Raw genomic sequence first — 19786 nt, 5'->3', positions numbered from 1 at the left:
TACAATTGGACGGCCCGGAGGGTGATCAAGGGATTTGTGGAGTTTGGGGAGAGAATAAAAAGTAGGGGTAGTGGGTTCTCTGACACTAAGGAACTTCCATGTGTTGGAGTCTATGATGCCATTTTGGTAAGCTCCGAATATTAACTGTTGATATTCGGATATGTAGTGGTCAATCAGTGATTTAGAGTTTGGTCTATACCAATCACTGTTGTTAAGAATATCACGACACATTTGTTCATAAAAGGGCACATCCATCACCACCACGTTGCCACCCTTGTCGGCTGGCTTAATGATCAGTTCTGGATGGTTTTGAAGGGATTTGATGGCTTTGGTGAGAGCTGGAGTTAAATTGGAAGGGGAAGGGAGGGTGGGGTTTATTCCTTCAATGGTGGTGGTGACCTGTTGTACAAAGGCCCAAATATTGGGGTTTGTAGATAAATTCGGAAAGTTGGTAGATTTGGATTTGAAAGAGGTAGGCGGGGGGAAGGAGACACCAAGGGCGGCGGCCCCGGGATCATATGAGTCCAGGAGTTCGTCGCCGTCAGTGTCGCCCTCCTCCCAAAGTGACATCAGCTCCTCAATTTAAAACATTGCAGATTATGCCCTTAGAAAAATACATTTTAAATGTTTGCTTGCAGTATTTTCCATTCCATAAATGATTTATTATTCACCTGCAATGTGGCTTTGAACTTGCAAAAAAATTTTGACTATTCTGAGAGTCACTTCCCTAGCACAGCGCCCTCCCTTGTTGTTTCTCTTAGCCCTCCCCTCTTCTGGGAGTGTCCAATTCCTGTCTGTGCTGGCCCAGCATCTCTGTCCCTCCCCTCACCTCCCCACATAAACTTTGATTTAGCTGCTGGGGGAGGAGTGAAGAGGATTACTATAAAGTGTCATTTGAGCGAAAGCTCCGAGTCTGCTGGGGCTGGTGACATCACGTCCAAGCAGCAATATCCAGCTTTTGGCTGTTTACACAACGGAGATATTTTACATTTAATGACATACCTAAAATATGTTACATGCGCATATAATCATCTCCATGTTTTTTAGACCCTGGCAACAGGGTATTTTTTAAAGTCCCCTCCCTTTGCTTAGGTGTTAATGATAATCATGGTGATTCAGGCAAAGACCTAAAGAATTTCCCGAACTTTGTAGAGCTAACCTATCTTTGCAGAGCTGCCCTATTTTTTCATTAATTGATAATTCAATTTTTAAAATGGGTTCAATATTTACACAAAATTAAGTCATTTAAATTTTTTGGTTGCGATTATTTCACTAGATGTGCTTAATGTGTATTTTGTATACACAGCCCCAAAGAGTGAAGACTCCAAAGTGCCACAAGGGATCTTCAGCAAGATTTTGAAAGCTAATAAAGGTAATTATTCTAAACCACAGGATTCGTTACTGCATTATGACGGTGCTAAATCCAGGCAAGGAAATAGACAATAACCAATTATACTCAATAAAGTTATGAGTTTCAGGATCCTTTAAATCATGCACTGATGGACTAGCCAATAGCGTGTGAGGAGAAATATGGCACTCTTGTCTTAAATTGCAAGATCTTCATCATTGCTGAATGAGTCTTTAAAAATCACTATTTCATTTAAAAAAAGACTGGTGGGTTATTCCTATTCACTTCTACCATTGCATTGAAACTTGTGAGATAAAGAGGTTGAATTATTAACGGCAAATAGGGCTGTGTGTAAGCAGGTGCTTACAGATTAGCTAGTAAGTTTGCTTTGGTTGCCCAGGTGGGAAGGGGTTAAGCTAAGCTTAGCATTTTCCTGTGCATTTCTAAGTTCTGCCCTCCATAGTGGGAAGGCTCTACGCGGGGGCTCGCTCTCTGCTGTGTCCTGAATGGGAAGATTCAAGAGGCCAACTTCACTGCAGCAGAGCAAAATCAGGTCTCCTCCCCTGCCAAACAGAGCTGTGCTGTGTCACGGAACTGAGTAAAGCTGGGCCTTGGGACTGCATGAAAATATCTAACAGGTTCCTTCAGATGCACAGATTCCCACTGTGCCTATTCTATTCTGTTGTATACCCCAACACTGTACTGTACTGCATCTGATTAGATGCAGCCGCTCTTAGTTCTAAAATTATCTGTTTGGATCCGTCCATTTTTTTTTTCAATCAAAGAATGTCAGGTGAGAGTGGACTGACAGAGCCACCCACATATCAAACTTCAGCCAGTTCACAGTGTATGGGCAGCTAAAATCCAATACATTTTAGTCTATTAACTATAACCATTTTCTGTATTTTCAGATAGCAAAACACCCATGTATGGAGGCGATATGCTGGTACAGAATGACCGCAGCGCCGTAAACTGTCCTTCTTGCCTTTGGCCTAAAAGTGATAATGGTACTGTTCCTGTTCCCTACATCATAGCATCCAGCTACAGTGAGTTCCTTCTTTCTTCTCTTGCATTAAAGTATTCATTGTTATTTATTATTTGTAGAAACCCAACCTTCTATCTCTGTTTCCAGGTCCCAGTGACATGAATAGTATTGTGCTGGCCATGGCCGAGTTTGAGACATTGACTTGTGTGAGGTTTGTGCCTCTTACAACAGAAGATGATTACATCAACATCGTTCCTGATGATGGGTAAGGTTGTCTATTGTCTATCATAGTGCTTCACAAAAAGAGAAACAGTAGGGGGCATCTAAAACATAAACACCTTAGACTTTACATTACCTATTTGTGCATGATGGCTTCTCTTTTTAATTTCCTCCAAAAAAACTATGGAACTCCTCTGTACAATTGCAAATACATGTGAAAGTCACAAGCCAACAACAAGGTACTTCTTGGTTGTCTCCTTTTTTTGTGTACCTAGCAGAAATAGCACAAGGACATAAAATATTTATTCCAGCGCTGCTAACATTGAGTATATAGTAGAAAAATGGAAGTGACTTTGAGGGAGTGGGGCTTAGTGTCAACAGACTCAACGAATTCCACTTAAAATTTTACAATGAAAATAAAACCAAATATGTCTTTCCAAAAGTGAGCAGTGATCCAATGCTTGAAGCCAGCACAACGTTACTTAGCTCCCAAATGCCATACCTCTTATTAGAACTGGGCACATACATAGGGATACACCTGCTGATATGAGTTAGAAGGGTTAAAAGCTTAGCACAAATAGATATTGATTGTTTTCTTTCTGTAGCTCAGATTCATTGTTCATTGTTTCTATTAAAACGATTGTATTTGGCTCCCAAATTAATTAAAGCATAACTCTTTTGAACGGTGTATTTACTATTTCTAGCTGTTACTCATATCTTGGAAGAACTGGTGGAAGCCAGACAGTTTCATTGGGTGGAGGCTGCATCTACAGGGGGATTATACAACATGAACTAGAACATGCCCTGGGCTTCTACCATGAGCATGTAAGAAGTGATCGTGACAATTATGTTGACATCAATTTCCAGTATATCTCTCAAGGTACTGCGGACATTTACACAAAGCGAATTTAGCCATGTTTTCAAAAGAGACATTACCACTGCTTTTGTCTTGTTACAGGATACTGGGGTAATTTTGCTAAAGCGGACACTAATAACCTGGGCAGTCCATATGATTACGGTTCAGTGATGCATTATGATGCGTAAGTCATGACTTTTATGTTAGCTGGTGAATTACCCATGAATTATAAAATATTTTTAAGGTAATATGTCAATCTTATCTCCATTCAACATTTTCCAGCTATGCATTCACCAACACTTCAAACAAACCCACAATTGTCCCCAAGCCTGACCCCAATGTGCCTATTGGGCAGACAATTGGACTGAGTGTCTTGGATGTCGCTAAAATTAACCGGCTTTATCAATGCAGTAAGTTCCTGTACATTCCACTTTTATGGGTTTGAAACATTAGAAATTATACTTTTTTATAATTGCATTTTAAGTGAATTTTTAGTCTTGTAAAAAAATTTTTTGAAAAAACAAAGCCAAATGTGCACGTTTATCTCTGGGCCCTACTATAGGTGTACACAATAAATAATGTACACATATGTGGCAACCCCTTGCATCTCAAATTCATTATTGGTTATTTATTTTTGGTGGGTCATATAGTAATAAGAAAGATACAGCTAGATTTAAAAAAAAAGGATATTACAATTTGGCCAGTTTTCTTTGAAAAAAAAGAGAGTAAAATATCAGAAAATGTCATTTTTACCATGAAATGAAGGCTCAATTTGGCCTGAACAAACAAAGTATAATTCACCCGGATGCACGAAGTAGTTGTAAAGATATGTCCCGTTTCACTAACATGTGAAAGTTGTAACACTGCATTGAGGCATTAAAGCGGGGGGTCCACCTAAACCGCCAAAAAAAAAAAAATATTAAAAGCCAGCAGCTACAAATACTGCAGCTGCTGACTTTTAATAAATGGCCACTTACCTGTCCCAGGGTCCAGCGATGTCGGCAGGCGACGCCGAGAACCCGCTCGGTTCTCGGCAGCTGCCGCCACCATCCTAGGTGAGGGAATCAGGAAGTGAAGCGTTGCGGCTTCACTTCCCGGTTCCCTCCTGCGCATGCGCGAGTCGCGCTGTGCATTGTAACTGGTCCCCGCTATCTCCTGGGAGCTGTGTATTTCCCAGCAGACAGCGCGGAGGGACAGGAAGAGACATAGACTTCCATGGGAGTCTATGCCGGAAGTGGGTGCAAATACCTGTCTTAGACAGGTATCTGCACCCCCCTCCCCCCTGAAAGGTGCCAAATGTGACACCGGAGGGGGGGAGGGTTCCGAAAAGCGGAAGTTCCATTTTTGTGTGGAACTCCGCTTTAAGGATCTTTTATCTTCAACATAAAGGGGTTAAACTCGAGGTTCATTTGATTTTAAGTTCAAAATTCCAGCAGTTTTAATCTAATAGAAGGCTAATACCCCCTCCCCTGTTTCTCACCAATTCATTATTAATATTATTATCAGTCCATTCCTCTAGTGACTAAATACAATTTATATGTCTTTTTCTCACTTCCCAGGTCTCTGTGCAACTTTGCTTAATAATAAGACAGGAATTTTCACTTCTGACAACTATCCCTCTGCTTATCCTAATAATGTTGACTGTGTTTGGTTGATCAGGGTTCCATCGGGACAGGTAAGGAGACAGAAATGTAGACATGCAAAATGTGACCCTGAGTGTCTAGCAGCCTAGCTGTGTAAATGAACTGCCATATTGAAGATTGTTTTGTACACCACCTACCTTTTACATTAATAATAAAAAGATACTTGTCTAGTATAGAGCCAAGCAATAGGTTCAAATACTCCCTACCTGAACGTCACACGTTTGTACATTGAAGTGGAGCCATTGTGGTGGTTTGACTTTATGGCTGGGACAGAGGTATATAGAGTAGGTTTTTTAAGATGTAAATGCCTCTGAACCTCATACTCTGCTTCAACCACCAATTGCTCCATATGTTGGAATAATACTTCCCTTCATTATGGCCCACTTTATAGTCTACAGACTATCATTACCACTTCATTGCTGGGAGCCTATTTTGGCAACTCTGATGTGAAGATTTCTTTTACCCCATATCTGAAGGTGACATTTTAGGAATGGGTGTTTAGCAGGAACAAAATGGGTCTTGGTTTAATTTGGGGCTCTGGTTCTTACAAGTATGTTATCAGTAGTAAAAGTATTACAATATCCACAGTCACAGGTTTCTTTGACTTAATTCAATATAGCGTTAAACGAAAGATGTTTGTTAAAAGTTTCTTCCCCCAAATGTGTCTTGTTTAGTCTTTTTTGTTTCCCTGAAGAAACCACAAGCAACAAATAGTCAGAGGGAGCAGAAGAGTTCTGTCAACTGGAAGATCTATGGAAAAGACCATAGGCGTGCGCACAGGGTGTGTCGGGTGTGCCCAGGCACACCCTAATCACCCCGTGCACATTAGTGTTATCGCTCTGTGTAGCAGCAGAAACAGGGGAAAGACCTCCCTCTTATCAGCTCTGCCATAAGAGAAGTGTTTATGCTCTTCTCTTTCACTGTCCTGGCAGGGAGATCAATGTACCAGGGTCATATATATGTAGACACCCGCACACACATGTGTGTTTGACCTTAAGGGTGCACACCCTAATGCAATAGGCTGCGCACACCTATGGAAAAGACACACATGTTTCAAGAGACATCTTAGCTAGAAAAGTCTATAGCTGCAAGATCTTTTAACAGAAATTAGAATCTTACATATTCTTGTGGGTTTTTTTTTTCTGAAGGACTGTTCAAGGCATTAATATAATAATCGATTGCATCATATTGCAATTGCATATTAATCCAGTTTGCAGTTACAAATATGTGAAGTTTGGTGTTTACTGTAGATAATAAATTTTCCTTGTGTCACTTTTTAGGCTACATTAAAGTTCAGTAGCTTTAATATCCAATCCACTCCTAACTGTGACTCAGACTACATGAGGATCTATGACGGCCCCTCTAAGAACTCCCCTGTGTTGTTGGATAAAATGTGCGGAAGTCAAACCATCCCTCCACTCGTCGCTTCCACAAGCCAGATGCTGGTCCAGTTCGTCAGTGACGGGGCTTTTGCTGGGGTCGGCTTCCAAGCTTCATATAGCTCAGGTATGCCGATTTATTTTAATAGTAAAGAAAGTGTTCAGAGAAAGACACTAAAGAATCATAGATTCAAAGGAGATCCCTCCCAAGGAGGGACTATTGGCACAACAGTTTCATGTCCTCTAACTTCTGTTTGCAACCTTTGAGGTAATCCATGAATTTTCTTAGTATATACAATTAGAATTAAAAGTCAGTCAGGCCCTCACACTATAAAGTTGATAGATTGTTCAATGTGTATGTTTGTCAACTTTAAGAGTGATAATACTTAGGCATGTGCAATTCGTTTCGTTCTGAATTCGTTTTTTAATGAATTTCAACAAATTCGTTAATTCGGGAATATCCGAATTAACGAAAACCCGTTTAACGAATTTTTTCCGAAAATTCGTAAATTCGATAAAATTGGACATTCGCAAATTCGAGCATTCGTACATTCGCAATTTACGAATGTACATTCGTACATTCGTACATTCGTACATTAGTAAATTAGTGAATTCGTAATTTGTAAATTCGAAAATTCGGAAATCTGAAATAATAGTTAACTAATAATAACTTAACTATTAGTAATTACTAGTAACTTTTAAATTATAGGTATTGTAATTTCCTTTCAAATTTGGCTGTTAGTGAATGGAACACATACAAACTTATCCAAAGTTATGAATGATCCGAAAAAACGTAATGGAACTTAATGATTTAATAATAATAAATAACAATAATAATAATAACAACGTTTTATTATTATTATTTATTATTAATTTGTTCCGTTCCATTTGTTTAGATGCAGCATTTGTTTTGGATAATTCGTAACTTCGGATAAATTCGCATTTGTTACATTCACTGACAGTCAAATTTGAAAGGAAATTATAATACCTATAATTTAATACTTAGTTACTATTTCAGATTTTTGCATTTTCGGGTTTTTGGATTTTCAAACTTCGAATTTACAAATTTCCGAATTTTCTAATTTACAAATGTACGATTTTACGAATTTACGAATGTACAGATTTACGAATGTACAAATGTAAAATGTACGAATGTACGAATGAACGAATGTTCGAATTTACGAATGTACGAATGAACGCATTTACAAAATTACGAATGAACGAATTTACAAATCGCGATCATAACGAATGACCCGAAAAACGAAAAAAATAATAAACTAATGAAACGAAAACGAAAATGAACGAATTTTTTGGCTGTGCACATGTCTAATAATACTTACCTCTATGGCTTATTTTGGATCAGATACTGTACAGATTGATCTTTCTTGCGGTAGCTCTCTGATGTCCGCCCTACTGCAAAACTAAGAGGTTGTTAAATTCCTATGGACTTCTTTGCAGTTGACAATGTCATTCAAAATTCTCCAGGGTGGAGTGCAGTGACCAGACTCCCTTTTCCCCAGCACTACATTGGTTAAATGCTTCAAGTTGAAAAACTTACCCTGGCAGCCAATGGTCATCTATGCTCTCCAATATCCCAATATGTGGGCGAGCCCTCAACACGTTCACATAAAATGCATGACTGCTGATCCTGTGTTGTATTTGATGATATCTGAGCGTCTACAGCCAGGGGAATGGCAAAAAGAAGCAGCTTCAGGGACCAGTAGTACAGCATGGAGGAAGCCTGTGGGGGGATAAATAAGATAAACATTTCAATGTATTTATCATCTTCTAGACTAAAGAAGCATTTAACTCAAGCAGTGCAGTGGGGGGAATAAGATGGATAGTTTTTAGAGCATCTGCACTTACCCCATTAAGGACACAATAATAGGTTTGTCTGGTAGCCCACCCATCTCCACTACAGTTATTTATTTTCATAGGACACTCCTGTTTTCTCACTAGTTCTCTGTGAAACACTTCTGGGTAAGGCAGAACATGTGACTCTCTCCCATTCCTGCCCTGAAGCAGCATTTGGTGCCTGTGTAGGCCATCTCTACATCTGAGCTCTGCATTGAGGGTTGCAGAGTGGGGTCCTAGCCTAAGATCAACTTGGAACTCTGAAAGAGAGGATGAACTATGTATATACAGTACAGAGTATATACATAAACATAAAATGATGTCATATACTATTAGAAATCTCTTTACTATATTGATTATATCTATATTCTTACAGTTCAGTGTGGAGGATCCTTCTTTAACTCTCAAGGCAGCTTTACATCTCCGGGATACCCAGGGAACTACAGTCCAAACATGAATTGTAACTACACTATCACAGCTCCTGTTGGATATAAGGTAAAACAAGATGACTTCAAAATTCTCCCTAATTATTGGACTTCCACATTCTCTAAAATTGTCACACAAACAAAATTTAATGTTGGACAGACACATTACAATGTGAATGTACAACCCCCTTTGAATTTACCAGCATTCACCAGAGCCTAGCTGAATGAATGGAAACCGAATGGCTGTTGGCAAATCTATCGTAGATTGCTCTAAGACTATCTTACCACCAAGACTTTCTGGATAATTTCCCAGTGATGACAGGAAGTGTTGGTGGTAATTTGTAAAGCTGACTGAAAACTGGTGGTGTGACATTTGTAAGTTGTTTATAAAGCTTTACTTGACTTTGCAGCACTGGACTAATTCCTGGCACCTGCCATCTTGATTGGGAGTAACAGGAGCACAGGGGAGAGAAAGGGAGGGGGCTGATCAGTTTCTTGAGTCTATTGTAGACAGGTGAATGACAAATAAATCTGCCAGTAATGTAGAAGGAGTACAGCGGATCTCCCAGCTCTGGATGTTTAATTCCTTGTCTGGCAGTTGTAGATTGGTGACCATTACACCGCAGGAATAGAAAGGACTTTCTTTTTCCAACAAGATTCCTAAGCATTGCCTTTTATGTGCAGTATCATCCCTAAAGCGACATAAAACTAATAACTAATGTGGTGACTGCATCCGTTTTCTTAGGCTTTTCCCTATTTTCACCTGGTGATCTGGCCAGTAAAAAAACTCCTGTATTAGTGAGAGTCTACTCTGGATGAATGAGAACAAGAGGCACAGCAGCACTGTTAGTTTGGGGGGGATGGGAGTGTTAAATGTATTAGCAGATTTAAATACACTAACAAGTTGAATCCAAATGCCAGCTAACATTTTATAATCAGTTACAAGTTTTTTCACATTTGGGATAAAGGTTCTACATGAATAATTAAAGTTGATCATTTTAAGCACTCCTGCCAGTGCTGAATGATTTGTCTCATCCATGTAAACTGATACATTCTGCTGGATAGCTTGTGCTTTTGAAGAACAACAGACTGGCTGGCTGGATCACTAGATGAACATAGAAGAAAGAAAGCCTAAAAAAGAAAACAAAAGCAGCATCACATATAAGAATTGGTAAACTGCAATATTATAAATGTTTGCTCAAATATTATTTCAGGTAGACTGTAACATCAATGAATTGTATCAATAAATTGTAAGAAACAAAATACTCACTCACTTGTATGCTATAAAAAATGATTTGTTTGTATGTTGCAAGAACACAACACTGTCATGTTAGTCATAATTGTATTTCTTTTTCAGATTGCTCTGACCATAAGTGACTTCCATGTAGAGTCTGCCACTTTCTGTATGTACGACTATCTAAAACTCTTCATGGATGGTACACAAAAGGGTCCATTCTGTGGGGATCGCACCATCCCTGTGTATTACTCCAAAGGCAATTCTATGGTTCTCGTATTCCACAGTGACAAGTCTAACCAGGCAAAGGGCTTCCAAGTCTATTACACCTTCTGTGAGTAGCTCAGTTCTATCTGCTTATATCTAATATCAGCAATGGACGTTATAAGATAATAGAGGTCACATTTCTTTTTTATAAAACAAAAGCAGCCAGCTTAATGAAGACACATATTGCATAAAGAAATGTAAAACTGCTGTGGTGTAAATACAGATTTAATAGCAGGATCTCAGGTTAGACACAAAACTGAATCATGTTCAATCACAATTAAGAAATACAGAACTGGTGCTAGACTTTCCTATTAGACAACTTAGATGAGAAAGTATGAACGAATAAGGTCTATGTATTATTTAAATATGGTTTTAATATTTGCTGACATTGACCTCTCTTTGATTACAGTTCAATAGAAGAGCAACAGATGGTACAAAGAGAAAATCTACCGGTTCTGGAAAGACGCCGACGACACTACAATACACTCTGTGAATTTGATGGAGCACATATAGAAAAGTTCACACATTTGTGCATACATATATAATGAATAAATGTACATTGAATTATGCTTGTGTTTGCAATTACATTTAAAAATACAAAATAACATTTCATAATTGTTTTGCCATTTGATTGGTATTTTGATTGGCTTGGTTAGGAATAGGGGAACACATTTTGGCGTCCTCTGGCCTTCCCTTTCTCTACTTATTATTTTGAGGTAGGTGGTTGGCCGTTTCTTTTGTGCTATATATCAGGTCATCAACCCTGTCCTCAGGGTCCACTAACAGGCCAGGTTTTATGTATTACCTTGGAGAGATGCAGACTAGAATACTGCAATCACTGAGCAGCAATGATATCACCTGTGATGTTTTTCTGTTATCTTGCAAACATGGCCTGTTAGTAGGCCCTGAGGACAGGGTTTATGACCACTGCTATATATGTCTGATCTGATGTTTTCCTTTCCTTTTTAAAAATAAAATATATTAAAGCATTAATCCATCTCTGTTATTATTTTTGAGTGACATAGTTCTTGATTCCTCAACATGACTTAAAGTGAGCATTGAAGTAAAAGGAAGTTAATTTATTAGTTTCAGCCCCTTCTCCTGTGAAATGCACTGCCCAGGGGTGTACCTACAGGGGTTGCAGGGGTAGCCATTGTGACCTGGCCCCATGGGGGTCCCAGGGGGTTCATGCGGCCTCCCTGTATGCCTGGATAGGAGAGAAGTGGGGGCATGTAGAGGAGCCAATCCTCCATGTTGCTGCTGAATTCCCGCTTCTCCTCCTCTCCTTCCCACATACATTCAGCAGGTGTAGAAGGGAAATGGAGGCCATTGGTTCCTCCACATACTGCTCCCGCCACCTTCCTATTGCTGTCCAGCTACCCCTGGCTCCTGTGTGCTCTCTCTTGGCCCCCCTTGCACCCGCAGCACTGCCAGGTTTCTCCTTTCCACCTCCCACTGGCTGCTACAGGGGATCTGTCAGAATAGAGTCTTGTCTTAATGAATAGTCAGTGATTGGTACCATCCACTCACTCTGTTATTTTTTTATTCATTCATAGCTGAGCCATAGTAAACTGTGTTTACTATTCCTCAGTTTATGAATTAACGGGAAGCTCTGTACAGAGCTGTTCCTGTTCATTCTGTGCAGCTGAGGTTTTAGAGAAAGGGGTTAATGAATTTGTCCTCAGTCCCTTTCTCTGTCTCAAAAGTGAGATATTTCACCAAAGCCCCCCAATGAGGGGGGCTAAGAAATACTGACACCAGTGGCGGAACTACCAGGGTTGCAAAGGTCAAACTTGCAACTGGGCTCTGGCATTCCTCCACTGTGGGGAGACCCCAAGACAGCAGGAAGGTTGCTTGCTGCGAGACCATAATAAAGGGTCCCACAATGGGAGTAAAGGGCCCAGGATTCTGTAAGAAGGGCCCCAGTTGGGGGCCAGAGAGGCCCTTCATGGTTTCTTGCACCAGTGCCCTGAAAGTTCTAGTTATGCTTCTGGAACTGCCTAATAGTAGTTCAAAAATGCACCTGTAAAGAAAAAAAGGCAGATTATGTACCTATTTTTACCTAGACAAGGGTAATGTCATATTCCTCCTAGCAAGATCCTGGGGAATGCAGAGCAGCCAAAATCTTGCAAGAAGATGTTCCTGCACTGGAATGGAGTGCCTTCTTGAAAGATCTAGGGTACTTATCACTCCCCAGCAATCTCACAAGAAGGAACACAGAGATGAGGAAAGCATGTAATATAACATTTTTATTTACACATGTGTGGCAGGGATAATTGGTTGGTACTCAAGGTGGAGAAAAGGCATACCAAGATCAACTAGAATGGCACAGTTATTATTTGGTTTAGTGGAAGTAATAAATAACAGGTGGAGAAGGTATTTGCATAACAGTCTCAAACAAGCTGGTAACAGCTTCTCACTGACAAAGGCGTCACAGGTACAAAAAATCTCAGCCTTGTTATTGTTACAGCTGAAAAGTCCCAGTGCGTATAGTGCTACCTTGATGAGGTTTACATTACCAGAACAGCGTCCGGTTGAAGAGGGGTGGCTGTTTGGCAGGTTGCGGTATAAGCTGCACTGAGCAGACCAACAGCCAATCCTTATCACCAGCTCTAAAGTCCAGAGATAGCGAAGCCAGCGAAGGTGTCCCTATTCTGTCCCTCCTCCTCAGGAACCTTTCTCTAGGACTAGATGCTCTGTTCTGCCAACATGGATCCTAACCCTTGCCTATCCATTTCACACATACATGCCAACTGTAGTGGGAAAGTGCAATTTAGTAGCACTGCCCTCACCAAAAATGGCCACATACTTGTCTACACCTGGATGAGAGGGGCAGCAGGCGGCATATAGAACAACCGATGCTCTGCATTTTCCGCCCTACAGCCATTGAATGCCTTTGGGAGGAAGAGGAGGAGAAGCGAACATTCAGGGGCTGCATGGAGGAAAATGCAGAGCATCGGTTGTTCTATATGCCGCCCCGCTGCCCCTCTCATCCAGCCTGGTGCTCTATGTTTCCATCGGCTACTGTATTAGAACTGCTGACTCCGCCTCCCAGTACTAGAACTGCTGACTCCGCCTCCCAGCTCCCCCTGACTCCTTCGTTCTAAGTAACTGCTGCAGGACCGCCCACCCAGGTTCTCCGTGGCTCCACCCATTGAATTTACAGCAGCAGGCAGATGGGGACATGGCGTCTGGGGGACTGCAATAGCCAGCTGATCCAGTAGGAAGAGCAAAGAAGGTCTCCACTGTGTGAGGAGACACATGAAGCCTGGAGGGAGCTGGAGACACAGCAACAATGGAGTCCACACTGAGAGCAAGTGAGTGCCACTGATCCCATCCATCCCCCCACCCAGCACTGCCACCGATCCCATCCATCCCCCCCAACCAGCACTGCAACCGATCCCATCCATCCCCCCCACCCAGCACTGCCACCGATCCCATCCATCCCCCCACCCAGCACTGCCACCGATCCCATCCATCACCCCCACCCAGCACTGCCACCGATCCCATCAATCCCCCCACCCAGCACTGCCACTGATCCCATCCATCCCCCCATCCAGCACTGCCACTGATCCCATCCATCCCCCACCCAGCACTGCCACCGATCCCATCTATCCCCCCACCCAGCACTGCCACCAATCCCATCCATCCCCCACCCAGCACTGCCACTGATCCCATCCATCCTCCACCCAGCACTGCCACCAATCCCATCCATCCCCCACCCAGCACTGCCACCAATCCCATCCATCCCCCCACCCAGCACTGCCACTGATTTCATCCCCCCACCACACTGCTGCCACTGATGCCATGCCCCCCAGCACTGCCACTCATTCTATCTCCCCCACTCAGCACTGCCACTAATCCCATCCCCCACCACTGCTGCCACTGATCTCATGCCCCTCAACACTGCCACTCATCCTATCTCCCCCCAGCATTGCTACTGACCCCCTTCCACTGCCACTCACCCCTCCCCAGTACTGCCACGAATCCCCCCCACCACTGCCACTAATCCCCTCAACCCCCAGCACTGCCAATGATCCCCCCAACCTTGCCACTCATCCCATTCCCCCCAGTACTGCCACTCATCCCATTACCCCCCCCACCACAACCACCATCAACACCACTGATGCCATCAACTTTCCAACACTGCCACTGATCCTATCACCCCCAGCACTGCCACTGATCCCATCAATCCCCTAGTACTGCCACTGATCCCCACCCCCCCACCACTGCCACTCATCCCACCCTAGTACTGCCACTGATCCCATTACCCCCTAGCACTGCCACTGATCACCCCCCCTCTCCAGCACTGCCACTGATCACCCCCCTCTCCAGCACTGCCACTGATCCCCCTCCAGCACTGCCACTGATCTCATGCTCTCCATCACTTCCACTCATTCCATCCCCCCAGCACTGCCACTGATCCAATTCCCCTCCTCCCACCACCACTGCCAACTGATCCCATCTCCCCCCTCTCTCATCCCCACTTTCTCCCTCTGACCAGCTCTGCCATAAGATGTAAAATGTATTGAAATATTAACACATTTAAAAATGTTTGTTTACATTTATTTAAAAGTGTGTGTCTGTATATATATATATATAAATATAATTTTATATATATATATATATATATATATATATATATATATATATATATATATATACCCACACATGTGTGTGTTTGAGTTTTGGGGTGCACGCCCTAATCCAATAGGCTGCGCATGCCTATGGACACTGGTATAGGATCATGCAGTGGAGAGTACTGGAAAGGTGAATACATAATGCATACTATGTCTGCTATATCTCTTACTTTATAAATGTGGGTAAAATGTAGGGTCACTGTAATGTTATACAGGATCAGCATAGGCTTTTGTGGCCCCTATTTCTGGGAAATGACCTGAGGATAAAGATTTTATACAAATGACAAAAATATTGATATAAAAGTAATTAAAATACCATAGACCAAAATCCACTATAGTTCTCCTTTAACCGCTTTAGCCCCGGAAGAATTTACCCCCTTCCTGACCAGAGCACTTTTTGCGATTCGGCACTGCGTCGCTTTAACTAACAATTGAGCGGTCGTGCGACGTGGCTCCGAAACAAAATTGACGTCCTTTTTTTCCCACAAATAGAGCTTTCTTTTGGTGTTTTTTGATCACCTCTGCGATTTTTTTTTTTTTTGCTCTATAAACAAAATAAGAGCGTCAATTTTGAAAAAAACGCATTATTTTTTACTTTTTGCTATAATAAATATCCCTAAAAAATATATAAAAAAACAGTTTTTTTTCCTCAGTTTAGGCCGATACGTATTCTTCTACATATTTTTGGTAAAAAAAAAAAAGCGTTTATTGATTGGTTTGCGCAAAAGTTATAGCGTTTACAAAATAGGGGATAGTTTTATGGCATTTTTATTAATAATTTTTTTTTTTACTAGTAATGCCGGCAATCAGCGATTTTCATTGTGACTACAATGTTATGGCGGACATGTCGGACATTTATGACACATTTTTGGGACCATTGTCATTTATACAGCAATCAGTGCTATAAAAATGCACTGGTTCCTGTGTGGCAGTGAAGGGGTTAACCACTAGGGGGCGGGGAGGGGTTAAGTATGTCCTAGGGGAGTGATTCTAACTGTAGGGGGATGGGCTGTGTGTGTGACATCACTGATCTCTGCTCCGATGACAGGGAGCAGAAATCGAGTGACACTGTCACTAGGCAGAACGGGGAGATGCTGTTTACAACAGCATCTCCCCGTTCATCCTCTCTGTGAGGCGATCGCGGGTATGCCCGCAGCGATCGAGTCCGCGGGACCCGCGACTCGACTCACGTAGATCGCGGCAGGCGCGCTTGCGCGCACACGGCGGCAAATTCAAAGTAACGTACAGGTACGTTACTTTGCGTAGCCGTGCCATTCTGCTGACGTATATGTACAGGAGCCGGTCGGGAATCGGTTAAGCAGACATGATATTCAGATGACCTCAGAAGGAATTAAAATCTAGTAATGGGATACAGTCTGCTGTTTTTTTAAATTTGTGATTAGGTTCAAATTATTTTCAAATTATTATTCTTCTGTAAAGTTTCCGGTTATCCAGTTGACTTTCATTATGCTCAGTGGCAGAATGGTCTGTAGCAATGTAAGGAGAAAGTTACCACAATGGTTGCACCAGCTCCAAAGTCTGATGGCAGTCAAAACCATCCCACACTTTCCATATGCATTCTCCAGCAACTCATACCCACCCAAGATACAGTCGGCCAGATTTCCTTGTCCATCTGCAATCCAGTGTCAGTGAAGGTTCCGCAACTATGCACAGCCAGGCCACTTGTAAAACCAGGTGTGTTCACCTTCATTTCATCATTTTAGATTGGAGTTGGTTGAGAGCTTACCACAAGGGTATGAGTCTTCGAAACACAGCAGTTTGTCACACAGGCAAGCACACAGGATTTCTTCTAGAAGAGTGCTCTTGCCATGCTCTTCCCACTTCTTCTGTTGGTCATGTAGCTTCATGACTAGATTTTTGGGCACAAGGGTAACATGTTTTTCTTTTTGAAGTCAGTAGAAGAAAAACACGATTACCAGAGACAGGGACCGACAATAGCTTCTTCTCAAAAACATGCCAAAAATCTATGCAAGGTAAATTAGCTCACTTGTGATGTCTTTTGAGTTCTCAGAGATAGTACAAACCACAGCTCATATGTTAAAAAAAAAGCAAAAATTAATTAGTCCTGCTTTTCATTGCCAGTAGTTACCACAATGACCTGAGTTTATGTTTTCTTTACCATTTTGTTGAACTTACTGACTCTGGTTATAGTTTTGTTTTGTATATCACAACTGAGATAAGATCATATCCTACCAAGGACTTTTAGCTTAACGTTAAATGATTATACAATTTGATGTTTTATGCATGACTTTGTACTGTAAATTTAAGCTTTATGGAACTGCTTTTACGATAAGATGGTTTATATCTCAAATCATTCTGTACTGTAAACCTTTTTATCTCAATAAAAACACTTAGTAAAAAAAGACCCATGGATAAAGTTGTGAACAGGCACAAGTCAGGAGATGGATACAAAAAATGGTTTTATCAATGCCTAGAAGCACATTGAAGTTTATTATTAGGAAGTGGAAGGTATTTGGTACAACTGGACCCTCCCTGGATCAGGACATCGCTCCAAATTGGATGAAAGAGCCAGGAGGAGACTGGTCAGAGAGGCTACAAAGATGCCTACAGCAACTCTGAAGCAGTTGCAGGAATTTATAACAAAGTGTGGTCATTGTGTGCATGTGACAACAATATCACAAATTCTCCTCAAATGTGGCTTGTATGAGAGGATTGCAAGAAAAAAGCCACTCCTCAAGAAAGGCCACATACAGTCATCACTGAGCTTTGTCAAAACGTACCTTGAAGATTCTGAGGCAACATGGAAAAATGTGTCATAATCAGATGAGACTAAAATAGGAATATTTGGCCTCAACACCAAACAATATGTTTGACAGAAATCCAATACAGCTCGCCATCCAAATAACACCATTACTACAGTAAAGCATTGAGGTGGTAATATCCTGTATGGGGGTACAGCAGGAACTGGAGCACTTGGTAGGACAGAAGAAAAGTGGATGGGACAAAATACCATCAAATTCTTGAGGAAAATCTGCTGCCCTCTGCCAGAAAGTTGTCAATGGGAAGAAGGTTTACCTTCCAACGTGAAAATGACTCAAAGCACACAGCAAAAATGACCACACAGTGGTTGAAGGTAAAAAGGTGAATATCCTTGCATGGCCTAGTCAGAGCCCAGACTTAAACTCCATTGAAAATCTGTGGAATGACTTGAAAACTATAGTCCACAAAAGGTCACCGTAAAATTTAAACTTTGAACTTGAGCAGTTCTGCAAGGAAGAGTGGGCAAATATGGTAAAGTCTAGATGTGTAAAGTTAGCAGAGACATATCCCAACAGACTAATGGCTTTAATTAAAGCAAAATGTGGTGATCCTTTTTCCAACTCAGTGATTCAGTTTTTGAATTTGTTTATTTTTTTCTGACATGTTGGTGTTATATCTTTCACTTGGATGTTATAAGTTACACTGAATAAATACAGCTGGATAAAACAAAAAACGGTGTCTGTCTTCATTGTAGGCTGCAAAGCAACAAAATGTAATTATTTTAAAGGGGGTGATTCTTTTCTATACCCACTGTATATATGGGAATGCACCAATAAAGGTAATTGTATTTCAGTTATGATTTACAACATATATATATCTACCTCTGTGTTTCTCCTGAAGAAGGGGACCATATGGTGAGAGTGAGTAGGCCAATGAAATCAACCTGTTTATTTGGCTTGAATGGACATTTCAAAGGTTTATTTTAGCTCACAGCTATTACAGGTATGTAATCATGTTACATGTGGTCACATGGCCATTATTATGGTAAGGTTGTGCGTAACTGAGTTCCTCTACTTTTTTTTTAACATTTTTTGTAATGACTTTGTGACTTTCTCATTTTATTATGTCACACTGCTAAGTAAATATCCAGTTGTATTTTGTATGCAGTAGAATTGATTTTTTTACAGCTGACATATAATGGCATGTTTTTCAAGAAGGCTATGGATTACAGTCCAGATGAAGTGCAGGTGAACTGCACGAAACGCAAGTGTCGATGTGGATGATGCCGGCTCACCCCTGCTCTCTCTTCAAGTCCCCCTCACTGACCCATGAGGTGACTCCTGGTCATTTTCATCATGGGATATGGCGACACTTTGCCCCTGCACCTAGCCTTATAGAGACTGATTACTATAAGGAATGGCTCTTGTCAGCTATACAGCCAATCACAGCCGATCTCCCTACAACTGAATAGTGAATGTTCCATTCATTTTGTGGACGTGAGGAAAACAGATATCCTATCTACACACCAACGTTCTAACAACAGCTGTGAAAGGGAAATCACACAGAGCGACCATACAGAGCCTTTTTTCTGTGAAATCGCTGCAACAAACTGCATGACCCCAGGAGGGGTAAGCACTTTTGCAAGGTGAACTTTTCATACTTCCATAGTAATTATAGCGATATTTAAAGATTAGGCTGGGAGGGGGCGCATGCGCGAGGCTCAGCATGGAAGACGTTACCTCTTAGAGCTCCGCATTCCCCGCCGCAGATTCGGGACCGAATAGCGCACTCTGACCGCCTAGCCGAATCAAAATACCGGTGATCATCCTCAGCGTCACCCGAGCCACGACCGGGATGGTTCTGACGGGCCACAGAGGCAAGAATAAGACCAAACCGATCAAAGAGGCCCTGGCCTGCGCCTCATCCAAGATGGCGGCAAAAGCCCTCACCAAACAGCACGCTGTATCTCCAGCTAGAACGGAGCAGGCAGACAGTGAGGAGGATGATGCCACAGACCCTGTATACAGCGGTTCTCCCATCCCTGCACAACAAGGTATGTCTCAGCCTGATTTCTTGAAACACATGGAGAAGATGTTAAACAAGGCCCTGAAAGCTACATCTGACCAAATTACTAACAGACTGTCACGGGAGATAAGGGAACTAGGTCAGCGTACAGCAGATTTGGAAACCAGGA

The 19786-nt window shown here is 41.8% G+C and overlaps 1 protein-coding gene across 1 annotated transcript in view; it reads left to right on the top strand.

Annotated features, from left to right (window-relative positions):
* LOC141117099 (cubilin-like) overlaps positions 1-19786 on the top strand; it is a 207065-nt gene that overhangs the window by 163446 nt on the left and 23833 nt on the right. Inside the window, 10 exon segments of the mRNA XM_073609714.1 lie at positions 1307-1372; positions 2260-2394; positions 2481-2598; positions 3257-3432; positions 3511-3592; positions 3691-3818; positions 4968-5083; positions 6332-6557; positions 8661-8779; positions 10067-10277. Of these exon segments, the coding sequence (XP_073465815.1) occupies positions 1307-1372; positions 2260-2394; positions 2481-2598; positions 3257-3432; positions 3511-3592; positions 3691-3818; positions 4968-5083; positions 6332-6557; positions 8661-8779; positions 10067-10277 (1377 nt within the window).

Source organism: Aquarana catesbeiana, linkage group LG13 (assembly GCF_042186555.1).
Source record: "Aquarana catesbeiana isolate 2022-GZ linkage group LG13, ASM4218655v1, whole genome shotgun sequence".
NCBI lineage: Eukaryota > Metazoa > Chordata > Amphibia > Anura > Ranidae > Aquarana > Aquarana catesbeiana.
The sequence above is the reverse complement of the archived record's forward strand: the minus strand, read 5'-3'. Positions and strand labels throughout refer to the sequence as shown.